The sequence below is a fragment of the Mesoplodon mirus genome, assembly GCF_964341445.2.
Source record: "Mesoplodon mirus genome assembly, chromosome: 2".
Lineage (NCBI taxonomy): Eukaryota > Metazoa > Chordata > Mammalia > Artiodactyla > Ziphiidae > Mesoplodon > Mesoplodon mirus.
Genome location: NC_138977.1, coordinates 197727663 through 197743909, shown reverse-complemented (window position 1 = coordinate 197743909; position 16247 = coordinate 197727663). Strand labels below are relative to the sequence as shown.

Here is a 16247-nt window from a genome sequence, read left to right as displayed (position 1 = left end):
CTTAAACTAGCTGTGTGATACTGGGCGAGTCTGCCTACCGTGGAGGGCCCGGTTTCCTTACGTAATTGATGATGGTGCCGCACTATGCAGACTTCAGTAGCGCTCTTGTTTGCAAGGTACCTTCACACACCGGCTAATGTGATTAAATCCTGCCAACGGATGATCCTTTAGGTAGAAAGATGTACTGAGTATCCAGGTGAAGATGTCAGAGACAAATATTGCTAAACTTTGCCACTTTCCGCAGTTCACAGTTTGCGTGAAAATTCCCCGAAATGACCCAGAAGAGGGCTCTTTTTGTGGCTGGGATAGGAGAGAGAAATAAGAAGATTATGGTAGAGTTCTTGTTGAAAAGTTGTTTCAGAATAAGGGAGAACTTAATGCAGTGATAAGCCTACCGGAGTGGCCAGCAGAAAAGACGTAAGGTTCAGGAATTCAATAGAGCAGTTATTAGAGAAGGCACCTGAAGGGAGGAGCTGGGCTTTTCTGTCCCTTGGTTTTCACTTCAGCCTTCAGTCCTTCCTTTTCTTACCTGCAGTCCCTTTTAACAAGTTCTTTTGCTACCCCTCGCCCCAACCTCAGAATTTATGGTATACCTGCCATGTAACTACCTGTTTCCTCCATTTCTGACTCCAACAACTTTAATTATTTGTAATTGTACAAAATTTAAGGGTTTACAATGCATGTCACGTCCCTCATAACCATCTTCAGCAACCTTCATAACACTGAGATTAGCAGATTGTTTTTATCCCTACGTTATAGGTGAGAAAACTGATGCTCACAGAGGATAAATTAACTTGCCCAGAAGCCTACAGTCACTTTGTGATAAAACAGTAGCCAAACCCAGGTCTTTCGAAAACTAGTTCAGTATTAAGATAAATTATAACCTCCATTAGTAATTATTAAATCATACCTCTTTCTTATCAAAGACAATAGCTATCAGTCAGTCTCACGCTACTAAGATTTCTGACCTTCACCAAACTAACTCCGAAATTTCTTGCCCCGACTTCTGAAACACTGCTTTTTACAGGGGTTTCCCCTAATGTACTGAAAATCTTTTCTTGTTCCCTCTTTTGAACTCAATTGTGGCCCACCTCCCCAATCTTTCCTCAGTCTGTTTTTTCTCTATATACTTTGTTCCATGCAGTATCTGCTCTACAGACTTCGATGATCAACTCAAGGCCAACAACTTCCCTTCTGATTCCTCAGAGATCAAATGGGGAAGATTTATCCAAACACACGTGGGATGGAATTCAAGGCAATTTCATCTCATTCTCAAAGGACAGGAATCTCATCTAACATCTTAGCCCCACACTTGACACGAGTTGCACTGGGTGTTTCCGGACACGTTTGCCACTGTGCAGACCTCAAGAGTGGCTATGAAAAGTTTTGTTCTTTCATTTTAAGGGTATACATTTAAATGTCATCTGGGTACCTGTAACTTTTCTAGGTGCTGTACAGCAATGAACCAGGCAAACAGGATTCCTTTTGATATGGAACTCACCTTCCAGGAGTTGAGACAAATACGTACGTGTGAGAAATTCTCTGCAAAATATTAGAATAGAGTGGTGTGAGAGTAACTGGATAGTTACTTTAGACTGGGTAATCAGGTATCTGAGGAAGTGACAGACTGAGAACCAAATGTCAAGCAGCCAGCTAGCCCAGGGGAAGAATGGGCCAAGAAGAAGCTACAGCTAGGGCAAAGAGAATAAGGCAGGAATAAGCTTGGGTATGTTTGAGTATCAGAAGAAGACCAGTATGATTGAAGCAGAGTTGACAAGAGGGTGTGGCACAAAAAATCAGAGGTAGACTGTCCAGATGAGCCACAAAATGCCGTCTTCTTCTAGATTTCTTAATGGCTTCACCATCCACCCAATCAAAGAAGTGAAACAAAACAGTCAAAAAACAAAACCAGTGCTCCCTCTTGCTTATATGGCCCCATTTCCTGCCTACCTCACAAAGTAAACAATAGCTACAAGACAGAACTCCCCTTCCAGATTCCCAACACCAAACTTACAAACCTACCTGCATCTGACACCTTTTCCACTTTCTCTCATGATATGCTCTGGATCCATCTCCCTGCAGCCTATTCAGGAATCTTAGATTATACATTACCCCCATTCACTATTTCTTAAACCTCTACTGAATATTTTCCATTAGTACTTAAATACTTGAACACACACCAAAGTAACTAAGGAAATCAGTGACTACACATGGTCAAATTTAATGGACATCTCTCAGTCCTCATCTCAACCTCATTGACACCTGACACCATTGATCACTTCTTTATGGAAACAGATTTGGCCCTTGTTTTTTCTGACCCCCACACTGTCCTGATATTCCTGATATTCCTGTTTCTGACGTTCATTCTCCTCTCCCCAATCTCTAAGTGTTGAACTTTCTGAGTGAACCGGAAATGACCTGAGTTTCTAACTAATTGTATAATCTAATAAAAATATTCTAAATGAAAGGTAAGTTCACTAGGAATCGTCCAAAATAAAAACAATCTGTTCATCCATATCTATCATGTGTAGTGCCAAGCGCTATTTTGGGCACTAGGAATTCGGAGGTAATAAAAGACAAGACAATCTTTCTGAACTCAGAGTTTACGTTGTAGTGGAAACGATAGACAACTATATAAAATAATGTTAGCTAGTGGTAAGTAATAGATAACTATAAAGAAATATGAAGTAGGGTAAGGTCATGATACTGACAGAGGATGGGTAGAGAACAGTCCGACTCTGAGTAAACTGACATTAAGTAGAGACCTAAATGAGAAGATAATATAAACCATACGAAGACTTAGGCAAAGAATATTTCCAAAGGAAAAGCAAGAGTAAAAGCCCTTAGGTAGATAGGAAATTGGGAGATTGAGAAATTAGATCCACAGTGAACTTAATAAGGTTGAGTGGCAGTTGAAATTGTAGAGATAGCAGAGACTAGAATAAATAGGAACTTGTAATAAAAATTTGGATTTTTATTATGAGGAATGTCACTAGAGGGTCCTGAGTAAGGAATAATAGGATTTGATTCACATGTCTAAAAGATCATAAAACATGCAGTCTAATTAAAAGTGTGATGAGAATTGTTTACTTTTTCAAGGGCTCACGTAAGTGGCTTTAAAAATCAAATCAGAAGAACTATTACCACTAAGTTATGACAAATTTACTGCATACACTTTATTTAAAATCACTTGGTATAAATTAAGAATAAAACAAACCCTATCATTCAAACACTTTCCAATTTATTTTCACACTTTCAAGCCCAAACACAGGCATTCAAAGCATTTTACAATCTACAAAAGTTTTAATCAAGTTAATACTCCCTTTCAAAGTTTTTTAAGAATATAGAAGCTAAAATTAAAAGCCTTGGGATTTATTTGATAATCAGAATACATCATGTACTTACAGTATTGATTATCAATACTGCTTAGACCAAAAACATTTGAGGCTTCATTTTCTGCTTTTATAATACCATTTTGTATAGTGTGGTACATGAAGATGAAAAATGAGAACATATATACCCCATTGTTATCAATTTTATATACTCCTTCATGTCTATATTATCATATACACTTTTATTACAAAAATGATTTTTCCAAATATATTGCAATAGTACATGTCATTTTACCTTAAATAAAATAATGGAAGTGGGCTTCCCTGGTGGCGCAGTGGTTGAGAGTCCGCCTGCCGATGCAGCGGACACGGGTTCGTGCCCCGGTCCAGGAAGATCCCACATGCCGCGGAGCGGCTGGGCCCGTGAGCCACGGCCACTGATCCTGCGTGTCCGGAGCCTGTGCTCCGCAATGGGAGAGGCCACGACAGTGAGAGGCCCGCATACAGCAAAAATAAAAAATAAAATAAAAAAATAATGGAAGTACTGTTTATTTAAACGTTCAAAAAATGAAGCACTTTAAAAAATTATTTATTTATTTTTGGTTGGGTCTTCGTTGAGCACGTGGGCTTTCTCTAGTTGCGGCGAGCGGGGACTACTCTTTGTTGCAGTGCGTGGGCTTCTCATTGCGGTGGCTTCTCTTGTTGCGGAGCACGGGCTCTAGGTGTGCGGGCTTCAGCAGTGTGGAACGTGGGCTCAGTAGTTGTGACTCGCAGGCTCTAGAGCACAGGCTGAGTAGTTGTGGCACACGGGCTTAGTTGCTCCATGGCATGTGGGATCTTCCCGGACCAGGGCTCGAACGTGTGTCCCCTGCATTGGCAGGCAGATTCCTAACCACTGTGCCACCAGGGAAGCCCCCAATGCCATTTTTGTAAAGTCAAATTTCCTTCTTGGAGTATTTTAGAAAATAAACCCTACTCACATAATAAAATGCACAAAGTAAAACCTCAATTGGAACCAAGAGAAGATCAATATGAATGATAGAATGTTTATAAAGAAATGCGGTTTTGCTAACTTCCCAAGCCTTGTAACTTTATGTAGCCTATCAAAATATTGAGGCAGTGCTTAGCACATAATCAGGGCTTACCGAGTGTTCCTGCATTCATTCAAAGTACCAAGTAGCTCACCTCTGCAATTAAAGTTAGTAAATAAGCAATATGTTTTTTATTGAAGTATAGTTGATTTACAGTGTTGTTATTAGTTTCAGATGTACAACAAAATGATTCAGTTATACATATATATGTATATATATATATTTTTTTTTCAGATTCTTTTCCATTATAGATTATTGTATATCTGTTAATCCCAAACTCCTAATTTATCCTCCCCCCTTCCCCCTTTGGTAACCATGTTTGTTTTCTATGTCTGTGAGTCTATTTCTGTTTTGTAAATAAGTTCATTTGTATCACTTTTTTTAGATTCCACATATAAGTGATATTATTTATCTTTCTCTTTCTGATTTATTTCACTTAGTATGATAATCTCTAGGTCCATCCATGTTGCTACAAATGGTATTATTTCATTCTTTTTTATGGCTGAGTAATATTCCATTGTATACACATTCCACATCTTCTTTATCCATTCATCTGTCAATGGACATTTAGGTTACTTCCATGTCTTGGCCATTGTAAATAGTGCTGCTATGAACATTAGAGTGCATGTATCTTTTCAAATTAGAGTTTTCATCTTTTCTGAATATATGCCTAGGAGTGGGATTGCTGGATCACATGGTAATTCTATTTTTAGCTTTTTAAGGAACCTCCACACTGTTCTCCATAGCAGTTGTATCAATTTACATTCCCACCAACAGTGTAGGAGGGTTCCCTCTTCTCCACACCTCCTCCAGCATTTATTATTTGTAGACTTTTTGATGATGGCCATACACACTTCATTGTAGTTTTGATTTGCATTTCTAGCAAACAATATTTTTAAAGGGCAAGGCTATCTTCTCTCTCTGAAGTGGCTAGTTTCCCTGAAATAAAAAAAAAATTTTTTTTAATCTTTAAAAAAATTATTTAATTTTCATTTTTACATGTTGAAAAACAGTGAAGTCCAAATTAATGGTCTTACCACTGTAGGGAAGCAAAATTTGTCACCCCAAAATGTGTCTCTTTGGCATGAGGATTAATTTAGCCTGATTATTTTTAAGAAACAGAAGACTCAGGAAGTTTTTCTTGTTACTGACCCCTTTACTGCCAAAAAGAATTTTGACAGAGGGCCTGTTCTGGAATAGAGCTAAGAATATGGGCTAGGTGAGGTGGGGAACACTCGGCAGGGCCTAGAGATCAGAGTCCACTCAGGGTACTGCAAGGCCCAGCAAACATTTGTTTACCAAACATTTGCTTTTCATCTCCACATGCATTGCCTCCCCCTTTGAAGTCTCAAACCACTACCCCCAACATCCTCTTTTGTTTTCAGCTGAAGACAGTATTTAAGGTGAGGGTTTCAGTCATTTTGGTGAGTTACTCAGTTTTCCTGGTTCTCTCCCACAATACATGTTATTAAACTCTTGTCTTCTCCTGTTAATCTGTTAATGTGTCTCATGTCAATTTAATTCTTAAATCTGCCAGAAAAACTTAGAAGGGTAGAGGAAAATTTCTTCCTCCCTGACGCTACATTTGGAAATTCACATTTTCGACAAAATCAAAATAATATGAATTCAATACAAAAATCACTTTCCCCCCCCAGAGGTAAGACTTTGTTTTCTGACATATATATGTCAGATAAACTATAAAACAATTGTGGTAAATTAAAATCTGATTTTCCATTGCTACCTCACATGATTTTTGCCTCTTTTTATACCAATCTCTGCTGTCTGAATATGCGCATGAAATACAAAATAATTTTACCTTATCCAAACAAAAACAGGAAATGAAAAATCATAATAAACCATATGGCATTTTAAGACAAATTATTCCATGATTATATGCTTTAGTATTATACCCTCCAACAATGTATACTCTAAAAAATTGACTGTTCTAGATAAAAATAGCCTTAGTTCCTAAGCTACAATGAAAGCTGTTATCCTAAAGTCAGAGGCTTTGAAAATCCCAATGCCCTTTTGCCAATGTTACCTAACTTTTGTAGAGTCAAAAAATATACTCAAACCAAATCTGTTGCGTTTCTTTACAATAACAATGAAATATCAGAAAGGGAAAGTAAACAAAAAATCCCTTTTAAAATCTCATCAAATAAATAAAATACTTAGGAATAAACCTGACCAAGGAGGTGAAAGACTTATATGCTGAGAACTATAAAACATTGATAAAGGAAACTGAATATGATCAAAGAAATGGAAAGATATTCCATGCTCTTGGACTGGAAGAATTCATATGGTTAAAATGGCCATACTACCCAAAGCAATCTACAGTTTTAATGAGATCCCTATCAAATTACCCATGATATTTTTCACAGAACGAGAACAAATAATCCTAAAATTTATATGGAACCATAAAAGACACAGAATTGCCAAAGCAATCCTGAGGAAAAAGAACAAAGCTGGAGGCAAAGTCCCAGACTTCAGACAATACTACTAACTACAGTAATCAAAACAGCATGGTATTGGCACAAAAACAGACACATGGATCGATGGAACAGAATAGAGAGCCCAGAAATAAACCCATACAACTATGGTCAATTAATCTTTGACAAAGGAAGCAAGAATATACAATGGAGAAAAGAGTCTCTTCAACAAGTGGCATTGGGAAAGCTGGACAGCCGCATGCAAATCAATGAAGTTAAAACACACCCTCACACCATACACAAAAATAAACTCAAAATACCTTGAATACTTAAATATAAGACATGATACCATAAAACTCCTAGAAGAGAATATAAGCAAAACATTCTCTGACATAAATGGTACCAAGGTTTTCTTAGGTCAGTCTCCCAAAGCACTAGAAATAAAAGCAAAAATAAACAAATGGGACCTAATCAAAACTTATAAGCTTTAGCACAGCAAAGGAAACCATTACCAAAAGAAAAAGACAACCTACAGACTGGGAGAAGATATCTGCAAATGATTCGACCTACAAGGGCTTAATTTCCAAAATATACAAACATCTCATACAACTCAATAACAAAAAAACAAGCAACCAAACCGAAAAATGGGCAGAAAATCTAAAGAGACATTTCTCCAAAGAAGACATACAGATGGCCAAAAGGCACATGAAAAGATGCTCAACATCACTAATCATTAGAGAAATGCAAATCAAAACTACAATGAGGTATCACCTCACACCAGTCAGAATGGCCATCATCATCAAAAAGTCTACAAATAGGGCTTCCCTGGTGGCGCAGTAGTTGAGAGTCCGCCTGCCGACGCAGGGGACATGGGTTCGTGCCCCGGTCCGGGAAGATCCCACATGCCGTGGAGCGGCTAGGCCCGTGAGCCATGGCCGCTGAGCCTGCACGTCCGGAGCCTGTGCTCCGCAATGGCAGAGGCCACAACAGTGAGAGGCCCGCGTACCGCAAAAAAAAAAAAAAGTCTACAAATAGGGGACTTCCCTGGCAGTCCAGTGGTTAAGAATCTGCACTTCCACTGAAGGGGAAACGGGTTCAATCCCTGGTGGGGAACTAAGATCCCACATGCCACACGGTGTGGCCAAAAAAAAAAAAGTCTACAAATAATAAATGCTGGAGAGGGTGTGGAGAAAAGGGAACCCTCCTACACTGTTGGTGGGTATGTAAATTGGTACAGCCACTATGGAGAACAGTATGGAGGTGCCTTAAAAAACTAAAAACAGAGTTACCAAATGATCCGGCAATCACACTCCTGGACACAGATCTGGAGAAAACTCTAATTTGAAAAGATACATGCACCCCAATGTTCACAGCAGCACTATTCACAATAGCCAAGACATGGAAGCAACCTAAATGTCCCTCAACATGTGAGTGGATAAAGATGTGGTATATATACACAGTGGAATACTACTCAGACATAAAAAGAATGAAATAATGCCATTTGCAGCAACATGGATGGACCTAGAAATTATCATATTAAGTGAAGTCAGAGAAAGACAAATACTATATGATACCACTTATATGCGGAATCTAAAATATGACACAAATGAACTTATTTACAAAACAGAAACAGACTCACAGACATAGAGAACAGACGTGTGGTTACCAAAGAGGAAAAGCCAGGGGGTGGGGGTGGGGGAATAAATTAAGAGTTTGGGATTAGCAGAAATAAACTACTATATATAAAACAGATAAACAACAAGGACCGCTATATAGCATAGGGAACTATATTCAGTATCTGTAACAAGCCATAATGGAAAAGAATATGAAAAAAATATATATATGTGTATGTATGTATAGCTGAATTGAATCACCTTGCTCTACACCAGAAACTAACAAACACTGTAAATCAACTATACTTCAATTAAAAAAATATATATGTATATACTCAAACCAACAACATTATATGAAGGTCATCACTGCAAAAGAAATCAGCAAAAACTATGACTATGTTCTCTGACTTTAGAAAACTATGCTAGTTGCTGGAGTCTTCCAGTAGCATTTAAATAATACAATGTAGACCTGTGCTAAAAGGACAATGAAGTGAGAAATACTGATTAAGTAGACAAATAAAACACCATATTAAATTTCACATTATCTTGAGGCTTTTAGGACAGTTATTTTTTAATTGAAAATATACTTTAACCAAAAAAACTGTCATACAACTGACCATGCGAATAATGAGTAACTCCATACTGCCTGTATAAGAGGTTCAAGGGAAAAGACAGTAACAATATTTTAGCTGCCAGTACTGTCAGTCTCAAGAGGCTAAAGGCCCAGTGCATCCCAGGAAGAGAAATTTGGCAAAAAAGTTTATCCCCTTTTTATCTCCACATGTAGTTAAATATCCCCAAAATAATGAAGACTCATTTCAAGTAATTACTCTGCTTACGAGTTTTATTTACACAGTAATTGTTAATAGTGGTTTTTAATAAATTCCTTGTATTTACATTTTATATACACATTTATATTTGAAAGGTAAAGAAACTGTACAATAATAAAAATGAGAAAAAGAAATACAGTAACTTAGGTCCAACTCTGGAAACAAATACACAAAAGTAAGATTAAGTTTAGGCAGGTAGTATAACCTCAATGAGATTACTGCCAGGGGTTACATTCCCCTATCAGGGCCACCAATACCAAGGAAGTAGTTACCAGAGTTAAAATGTCATTCTAAAACCTATTAAGACCCTGGGTACTCCCTCAATATTTTTTTTTTTTTTTTTCTTTTGCGGTACGCAGGCCTCTCACTGCCGTGGCCTCTCCCGTTGCGGAGCACAGGCTCCGGACACGCAGGCCCAGCGGCCATGGCTCACAGGCCCGGCCGCTCCGCGGCATATGGGATCCTCCTGGACCGGGGCACGAACCCGTATCCCCTGCATCGGCAGGCGGACTCTCAACCACTGCGCCACCAGGGAGGCCCTCCCTCAATATTTTATTACACTACTAGTTTCCACTAAGCAAGCTCCTAGGAGAAGAGTTAACTTCTGAGGGTTCCATTAGTGGTCTCTAGGCTAGAATGACCCATGGGGTAAAAATACATAGGTACCGTCTGGTCCCATACTCCTAAAGAGGCAGGTGCTACACTAACAAGGTTCTCAGGCTTGTTAGTTTGAAGACTATATACCACTAACAGAAATAGTGTGCTTAAGTGTTGTTTCAAACCAAATTGCAACATAAAAGCACACTATAAATCTAATTATTAACCAAATACCATTTTATATAGATATCACTCATGATATTCAAGTGATTTATTTTAGGTTTAAGAATTAAACATATTATAATAAATTTAATATCAATTTACCAATAATTAATCATTCCTTTATCCTAATATCATCAAAGTTACTAATTAGAAAAAAATTAATTTTACCTTTTACTCTTATTTCCTTTGATTAGAAAATTATACACAGTGTTTTACAAGTCATGGACTTGGCTACATATTAAGATTTCCAATTTCAAACTGGAATTAACAGATTTTGTTTCTACAGTGAAAGAATTTTAACTAACAAATTTAAAGTCTCACCAAGTAGAATTCTAATTAAGAACTCTCAAAATTCATTACTTTTTACTCTTACCAGTGAAAAACCTCATTTATATTTATGGACTTACTCCCCCCAAAAAGCCTTCAGTCCATTAAAGTGCAAAGAAATTTCCTTCTACCAGTTAGCTTTCTTAAATTACTAGATGAACAATTTCTTAGACTAGAAACAGAGAGGCTAAAATGCTCTGAGTGATAGGAATTCCTTGAGGAAATGAAACAATTTCCTTTCAAAAACAAATAGACATGATACTGTGGAAAAACACCTACACAAATGCTAAACAATCTCCTACCGATATTTCCAGTTCCCAGATAACCTAAATTTGCCCCAACCTGTGAGTGAAGATAAACAACTTCAGTGACGTAAATAATTTACAGTCAACGTTGCTTATTCTTGGTCTATAATATCTTCAAAAGTGTGGAACTGGAGATAATATCTATATTAAGGTGTTTATTTCAAATAGTATTTTGGAAGTTAAAGTAGTATTTAACAATCCTTTTCTGACCTCCAAAGTGCTAATTGTTATGCTCCTCCTTTATGCTAATTGTTAAAAAAGAAAAGATGTAAAAATTTGAACTATCTCCAAAGCTGTTAAAAAAATTTATTGCGTTAAACTGTTCACTCCAAATTACGGAGTATGAACTAGCCATTTAAACTTTTTTCTTTGTAAAATGGCTCTCCCTATAAAATACTTTTTTATTAATACTGTCAATAGGTACTCATTTACTTCAGCCATGGAATTCAAAATCAGTGGTTTTCCAAGTCTTGATTCTTTTAGCTTTCTTCAACATTTTCTTCCATGCTTTTTACATAGGAAACAAAATACTTTTATCAAAAACATTTTTTTAAATATTGCAATTAGTCTGTAAATTTTGAAGATTAGCTTTTCAGAGCTGGACTATTATTCTTGTCTCCTTCTTTAATATCCTTCATCACAGATGCAAAGACCTGGAAATTATATAAAGTAAACATTAATCCTCAAAAAAACTACCATGCAGATTAAAGAGATTTTAAAAACTATAGTTTATTAACATGAAAAAGCTTTAGTATACATAACTCTGTCCCCTGAAAGACTGCCATTCTCAAATCCTCTTGTTTGTTTCAACCCAATTTTATGATATATAGTTAGATTCCAGTTTTCATCACTTGCCAAATATTATAAAATTACTGTTAGGTAACAAAACATCCTCTGGACCAATATTCTTATATTTTCATTTTCATAAGCAATAAAACTTGAGAGCTTATAATGCCTACTGGCTATCATTCATGTAGCAAGTGTTAACACTATTTTTTATGTCATTTAACTTTCGACTGCCAATATATCTGCTTCCCTAATAAGACTAAGCATCTAAAAAGTCAGGATCATACATTACATTCTTTTTATTGCAAACCCTTAGTACACATCAGGTATTTAAAACAATTGTTGTCTATCTGAAATACCAAGGTAATTATACAATTGCCCTGGCAAATACGTGACTATTGTAGGCTGTACTTCACTAAACTCATAAAATATTACTGGACTTACATAAAAATAAAGCCATAAGTCTGGAGAGGTGAAAGCAGAGCAATTCATTGGGTTTTTTTTTCAAAGTCAAAAATTATTTTTGTAAGTTTTTAAAAAATTTAAGCACTAACATTTGAGAAATACATGACTTTTTTTTTTTTTTACAAGAAATAAACTGTTTTTATACATCTATTACAAGTAGGAAAATGTCACTCTACCTGAGTCCATTTTTTGGTACTATTCTGCATCTGAATGGCTGCAATACAGGTGAACAGCTTTTCTGATGTGATATCTTCTGGCAATTTAGTTAGAAACTGTGCTATATGAATAAAGTCCATCTGTAGGAGAATATCTTCATATAATCGGAGGATTCCTAATCCAGTCCTAAATAAAAATTCCTCCCCATCTCTGCAAAATACATCCCAGACTCGACAGGCCAGATCAAGTGGTAGTGATTTGCTATATAGTGTGAAGATCCTAAAATTAGGGGGAAAAAGTCATTGGAATTTTTCATTCATTTATTCATTCACTCATTAAGTATCTCTATATAAAAAGAACAGTGCTTAATTCGGGTGAAAAAGGCAAATAAGATATGGCTCCTTGGGGGCTTCCCTGGTGGCACAGTGGTTGAGAGTCCGCCTGCCGATGCAGGGGACACGGGTTCGTGCCCCGGTCCGGGAAGATCCCGCATGCCGTGGAGCGGCTGGGTCCGTGAGCCGTGGCCGCTGAGCCTGCGCTCCACAGCGGGAGAGGCCACAACAGTGAGAGGCCCGCGTACCGCAAAAAAAAAAATAAAATAAAATAAAAAATAAAATAAGAAAAGATATGGCTCCTTCCCTCAAAGAACGTGAGTAGTTGGAAATGAAGTAATAAATAACAAAAGTATGTGAATTTACAACCTTACGTCAAGATATGGCCTAATACAAACTAGAGTGGCAGAATAACCTCAAGGTTAAGGGTTTGGGCTCTGAAATCAGAATACCTGAGTTTGAATCTTAGATTTGCAACTTATTGGTTGTGTTACCTTGAGTAAGATACTCATCCTTGCTGTGCCTCAGTTTCCTCATTAGTAAACAAAATAAAATTACCTCTCAGAATTGCTTTGAAAATTAAAGGAGTTAATAAATGTAAAGTATTTAGAATAGTGCCAGGCACATAAGAAATGCTCAATAAAAGTTACTTCTTATTACTGTATGAGGAAACCAAGTATCATCTTTTAGTAACCTAAATACAAAACCATAAAGTCTGACTTTCCTCTTTTCTCTTTCCACAAACATCCACTGTTTTGTTTTCCCTTCACCAAACTTTACTTACTACTTCTTCTGGAGCATGTATACCCTCCAGTAGAATCACCAAAATGGTTTTTCACATCCTTTCTGATAATGTTTGATCAAGTAAGTCTTTATCCAGTGGTACTCTGGGGTAGCACTCTGGTTGAGGAAGTAGGGAGAGTAGGTGCTAGAGAACTTCTCTTGATGTTGCCTTGGCAAAGAAGGTACACATTTTTACACAGACTGTGTTTATCTGAGGTACTGCTGATGAAACGTGTGTGAACAAGGGAACTAAAGGCTCTCCCACTAAAAAATGAAAAAAATTCCCTTTAGCACTGCCACTCATTTATTCCTCTTTTTTCTTGCACCACTGATCATGGGATTCGTATGTTATAAGCTCAACAGAGGCAGTGAAACAAAAATCCGTGTCTACTTCTTAAGTTATAAACACATATTTAATTACATAACAAAAAACATACTCTTGGTAGTACAGAGAATACTAATTCACTGTTCAAAATGAGAAAGGGTACCAGTAGTGCCTAGGGAGTTTCTAGTATACAGTACTCACTTAGTATTAATTCCATCCTTCTCCCTTTATCAATTGTGATCCTGCTTTGCCTCATGTTCACAGTCCTTAAGAGGGACAGTTGAGGAGTTTTTTCCCCCCTTCTTTTACAGATTTACAGATTTGATCTTGGTCCCTTGGGTCCCATATTATAAAACCCTCTCCCCATGATCTTGGGTCCTACTCAAAGGAATTCTAATGTTCCTAATGGGAATGGAAGAGAATACACTGAAAAATAACTTAGTTTTTTTTAAAGCCTAAATAAAAGAAACCTCAAACAACTGGAAAGATACTTGATCAATGTCATTATTAATTTATTTTTCCATACTAAAACAATATCATTTATATGAAACCCACTGATGTTTAATGATTAGGATTTAAGGTTTAAATATTTCACATGTACTCCTAACGGTCTATCTTACAATCAACTGCTCCATCTCTTGGGCAAAGTCCACCCCCCTTCTCTATAATCAATTTTACTGCTCACCAGAGTCCTAGGCAAAATTTCCAAGTTAAAACCGAAGAGCTAGAATTGTAAAGTTGAAAAAAGACATTAGCACCTAAATAAGGCATCATTATTCGGTCAGAAAGCTGGATAAGGCCTTGGAAAAAAACAAAGCCCTCCATAAAGAAACACTATCATAACTATCATAAGCCCTTGGTGTTAAGAACATTAAAGGAACAGCAACTAACTCTTTCTGAGAGCTTACTATGTACCAGGCATTGAATGAGATAATCCATGCAAAACACTCTCACTACAACTCAGGATATAGATATTATTATTCCCATTTTATAGTTAGGAAACTGAAACACAAACTAAGGGATTCTGATTTCAACCCAGAGTCCATGCTCTTAATCAAATGCCTCCCCACAAAAATGTGAGTGTTTGTCTACATGTAAGCGAAGAGCTTTTTATATGTATGGTACTGTGCATGAAATTTACTCTAGGCAAAAAGTTACACTTTGTGTCCTTTTAATAATTATATTTTACATATGTTATGACTTACCAGTCTATCAAGTATATGTCTGGTGTAAGACTGTAAGATTTGAAATGAAGAAACAGTTTGGAGAGATTTTCTTCAAAAAATACTTCAAACGTTGCAAAATATCTCAACATCTAAAGATAGAAATTTCAACAAAATTATTTAAGAGTATACTCTAGAAACAGAGAAAATAAATCCTTAACAGTAATAGAAAATCTTGCTTAACACCTCTGAGTCTTTTCATCAAGCATTCATAAAAGTATAATAATTCAATGAAAAGCTTATTTTAGATCAGATTATCTTAGTCTTCGAATTACTGTTTTTCACTCTAAAAGGGCATTCAGACTATAGAAACTGACAGTCAAAGAAAAACACAATTCATTCCAAATGTCCATACCATGCTGTGATCCACACGAAAAAAGGCTAACTGGCATGGTTTATTCAGGAGATTTGCAAATGCAATGAAGGCATCTGCCTCTTCCAAGTTGAGAATGAGAACTGCTGCTATGAAGGACATCCCTTGGACCTTCAAAGGGAAAAGAAATTAATCAAAATGTGCTTACAATAATAATTCTATACAGTTTATTTTATTGTATTCCTGAAAAATTACAAAGTGACATTACAAAGTAGAATTAACCAAGTTTTTAAATTTCTTTTTATTTTCCAACAAAGGTAAATATAGAGAATGACTAAAAATTATGAAATCTCCCTAATTTTACTTTTCTTTCTGGCACATGTGGTTTAAAAAGTGTTAGGGAAAATTTTGGAAAAAAGAAAAAATATCAGCTTTTACTTGCTACAAAAGTCTATCTCAGTTTTCAACCTAGTTTTTTTTTTTTTTTTTTTTTTTTTTTTGGCTGTGCTGGGTCTTTGTTTCCGTGCGAGGGCTTTCTCTAGTTGCGGCGAGCAGGGGCCACTCTTCATCGCGGTGCGCGGGCCTCTTACTGTCGCGGCCTCTCTTGTTGCGGAGCACAAGCTCCAGACGCGCAGGGTCAGTAGTTGCGGCTCACTGGCCCAGTTGCTCCGCGGCATGTGGGATCTTCCCAGACCAGGGCTCGAGCCTGTGTTCCCTGCATTAGCAGGCAGATTCTCAACCACTGCGCCACCAGGGAAGCCCCCTCTACCTAGTTTTCATTTTCTCTCAGTCTGAAGTATTTCAGAGTATAAACTCACAACATTTAATGAAAATTAGGTGACTGTCTTTATTGTTATAACACATCTGTCTGAGGTAGAAAGTGAAGAACTAGGAACAAAAGAGATCTATGAGAAGTGCCGCTGAAATTCCAAGAAAGAAGAGGCTGTGGGGGTTAGGATAGTGAGGCTGGATTCCCGGAAGAGCAGCTGGAAAAATGAGGAAAAACCATTCTAAGATGGAAGAGGCACGTCAGCAGAGACATAGGGCCAGCACAGTTGGAACAAACGATTTATAATGGGATTAATGGGAAAAATTAGAAAAAGTAGGATTCATTTACA

The 16247-nt window shown here is 37.0% G+C and overlaps 1 protein-coding gene across 2 annotated transcripts in view; it reads right to left on the bottom strand.

Annotated features, from left to right (window-relative positions):
* Window positions 1-10280: 10280 nt before the first annotated feature.
* Window positions 10281-16247, bottom strand: part of TBC1D12 (TBC1 domain family member 12) — a 90626-nt gene continuing 84659 nt past the window's right edge. The window contains exons 9-12 of one of the 2 annotated variants that reach the window (XM_082604162.1): window positions 15172-15300; window positions 14799-14908; window positions 12174-12432; window positions 10281-11399 (exon numbers count right to left, since the gene is read on the bottom strand). In XM_082604162.1, the coding sequence (XP_082460288.1) occupies window positions 11331-11399; window positions 12174-12432; window positions 14799-14908; window positions 15172-15300 (567 nt within the window). In that variant the 3' untranslated portion in view covers window positions 10281-11330. The remainder of the gene's footprint in view (window positions 11400-12173; window positions 12433-14798; window positions 14909-15171; window positions 15301-16247) is intronic. The other variant, XM_082604163.1, reaches the window with a different exon arrangement.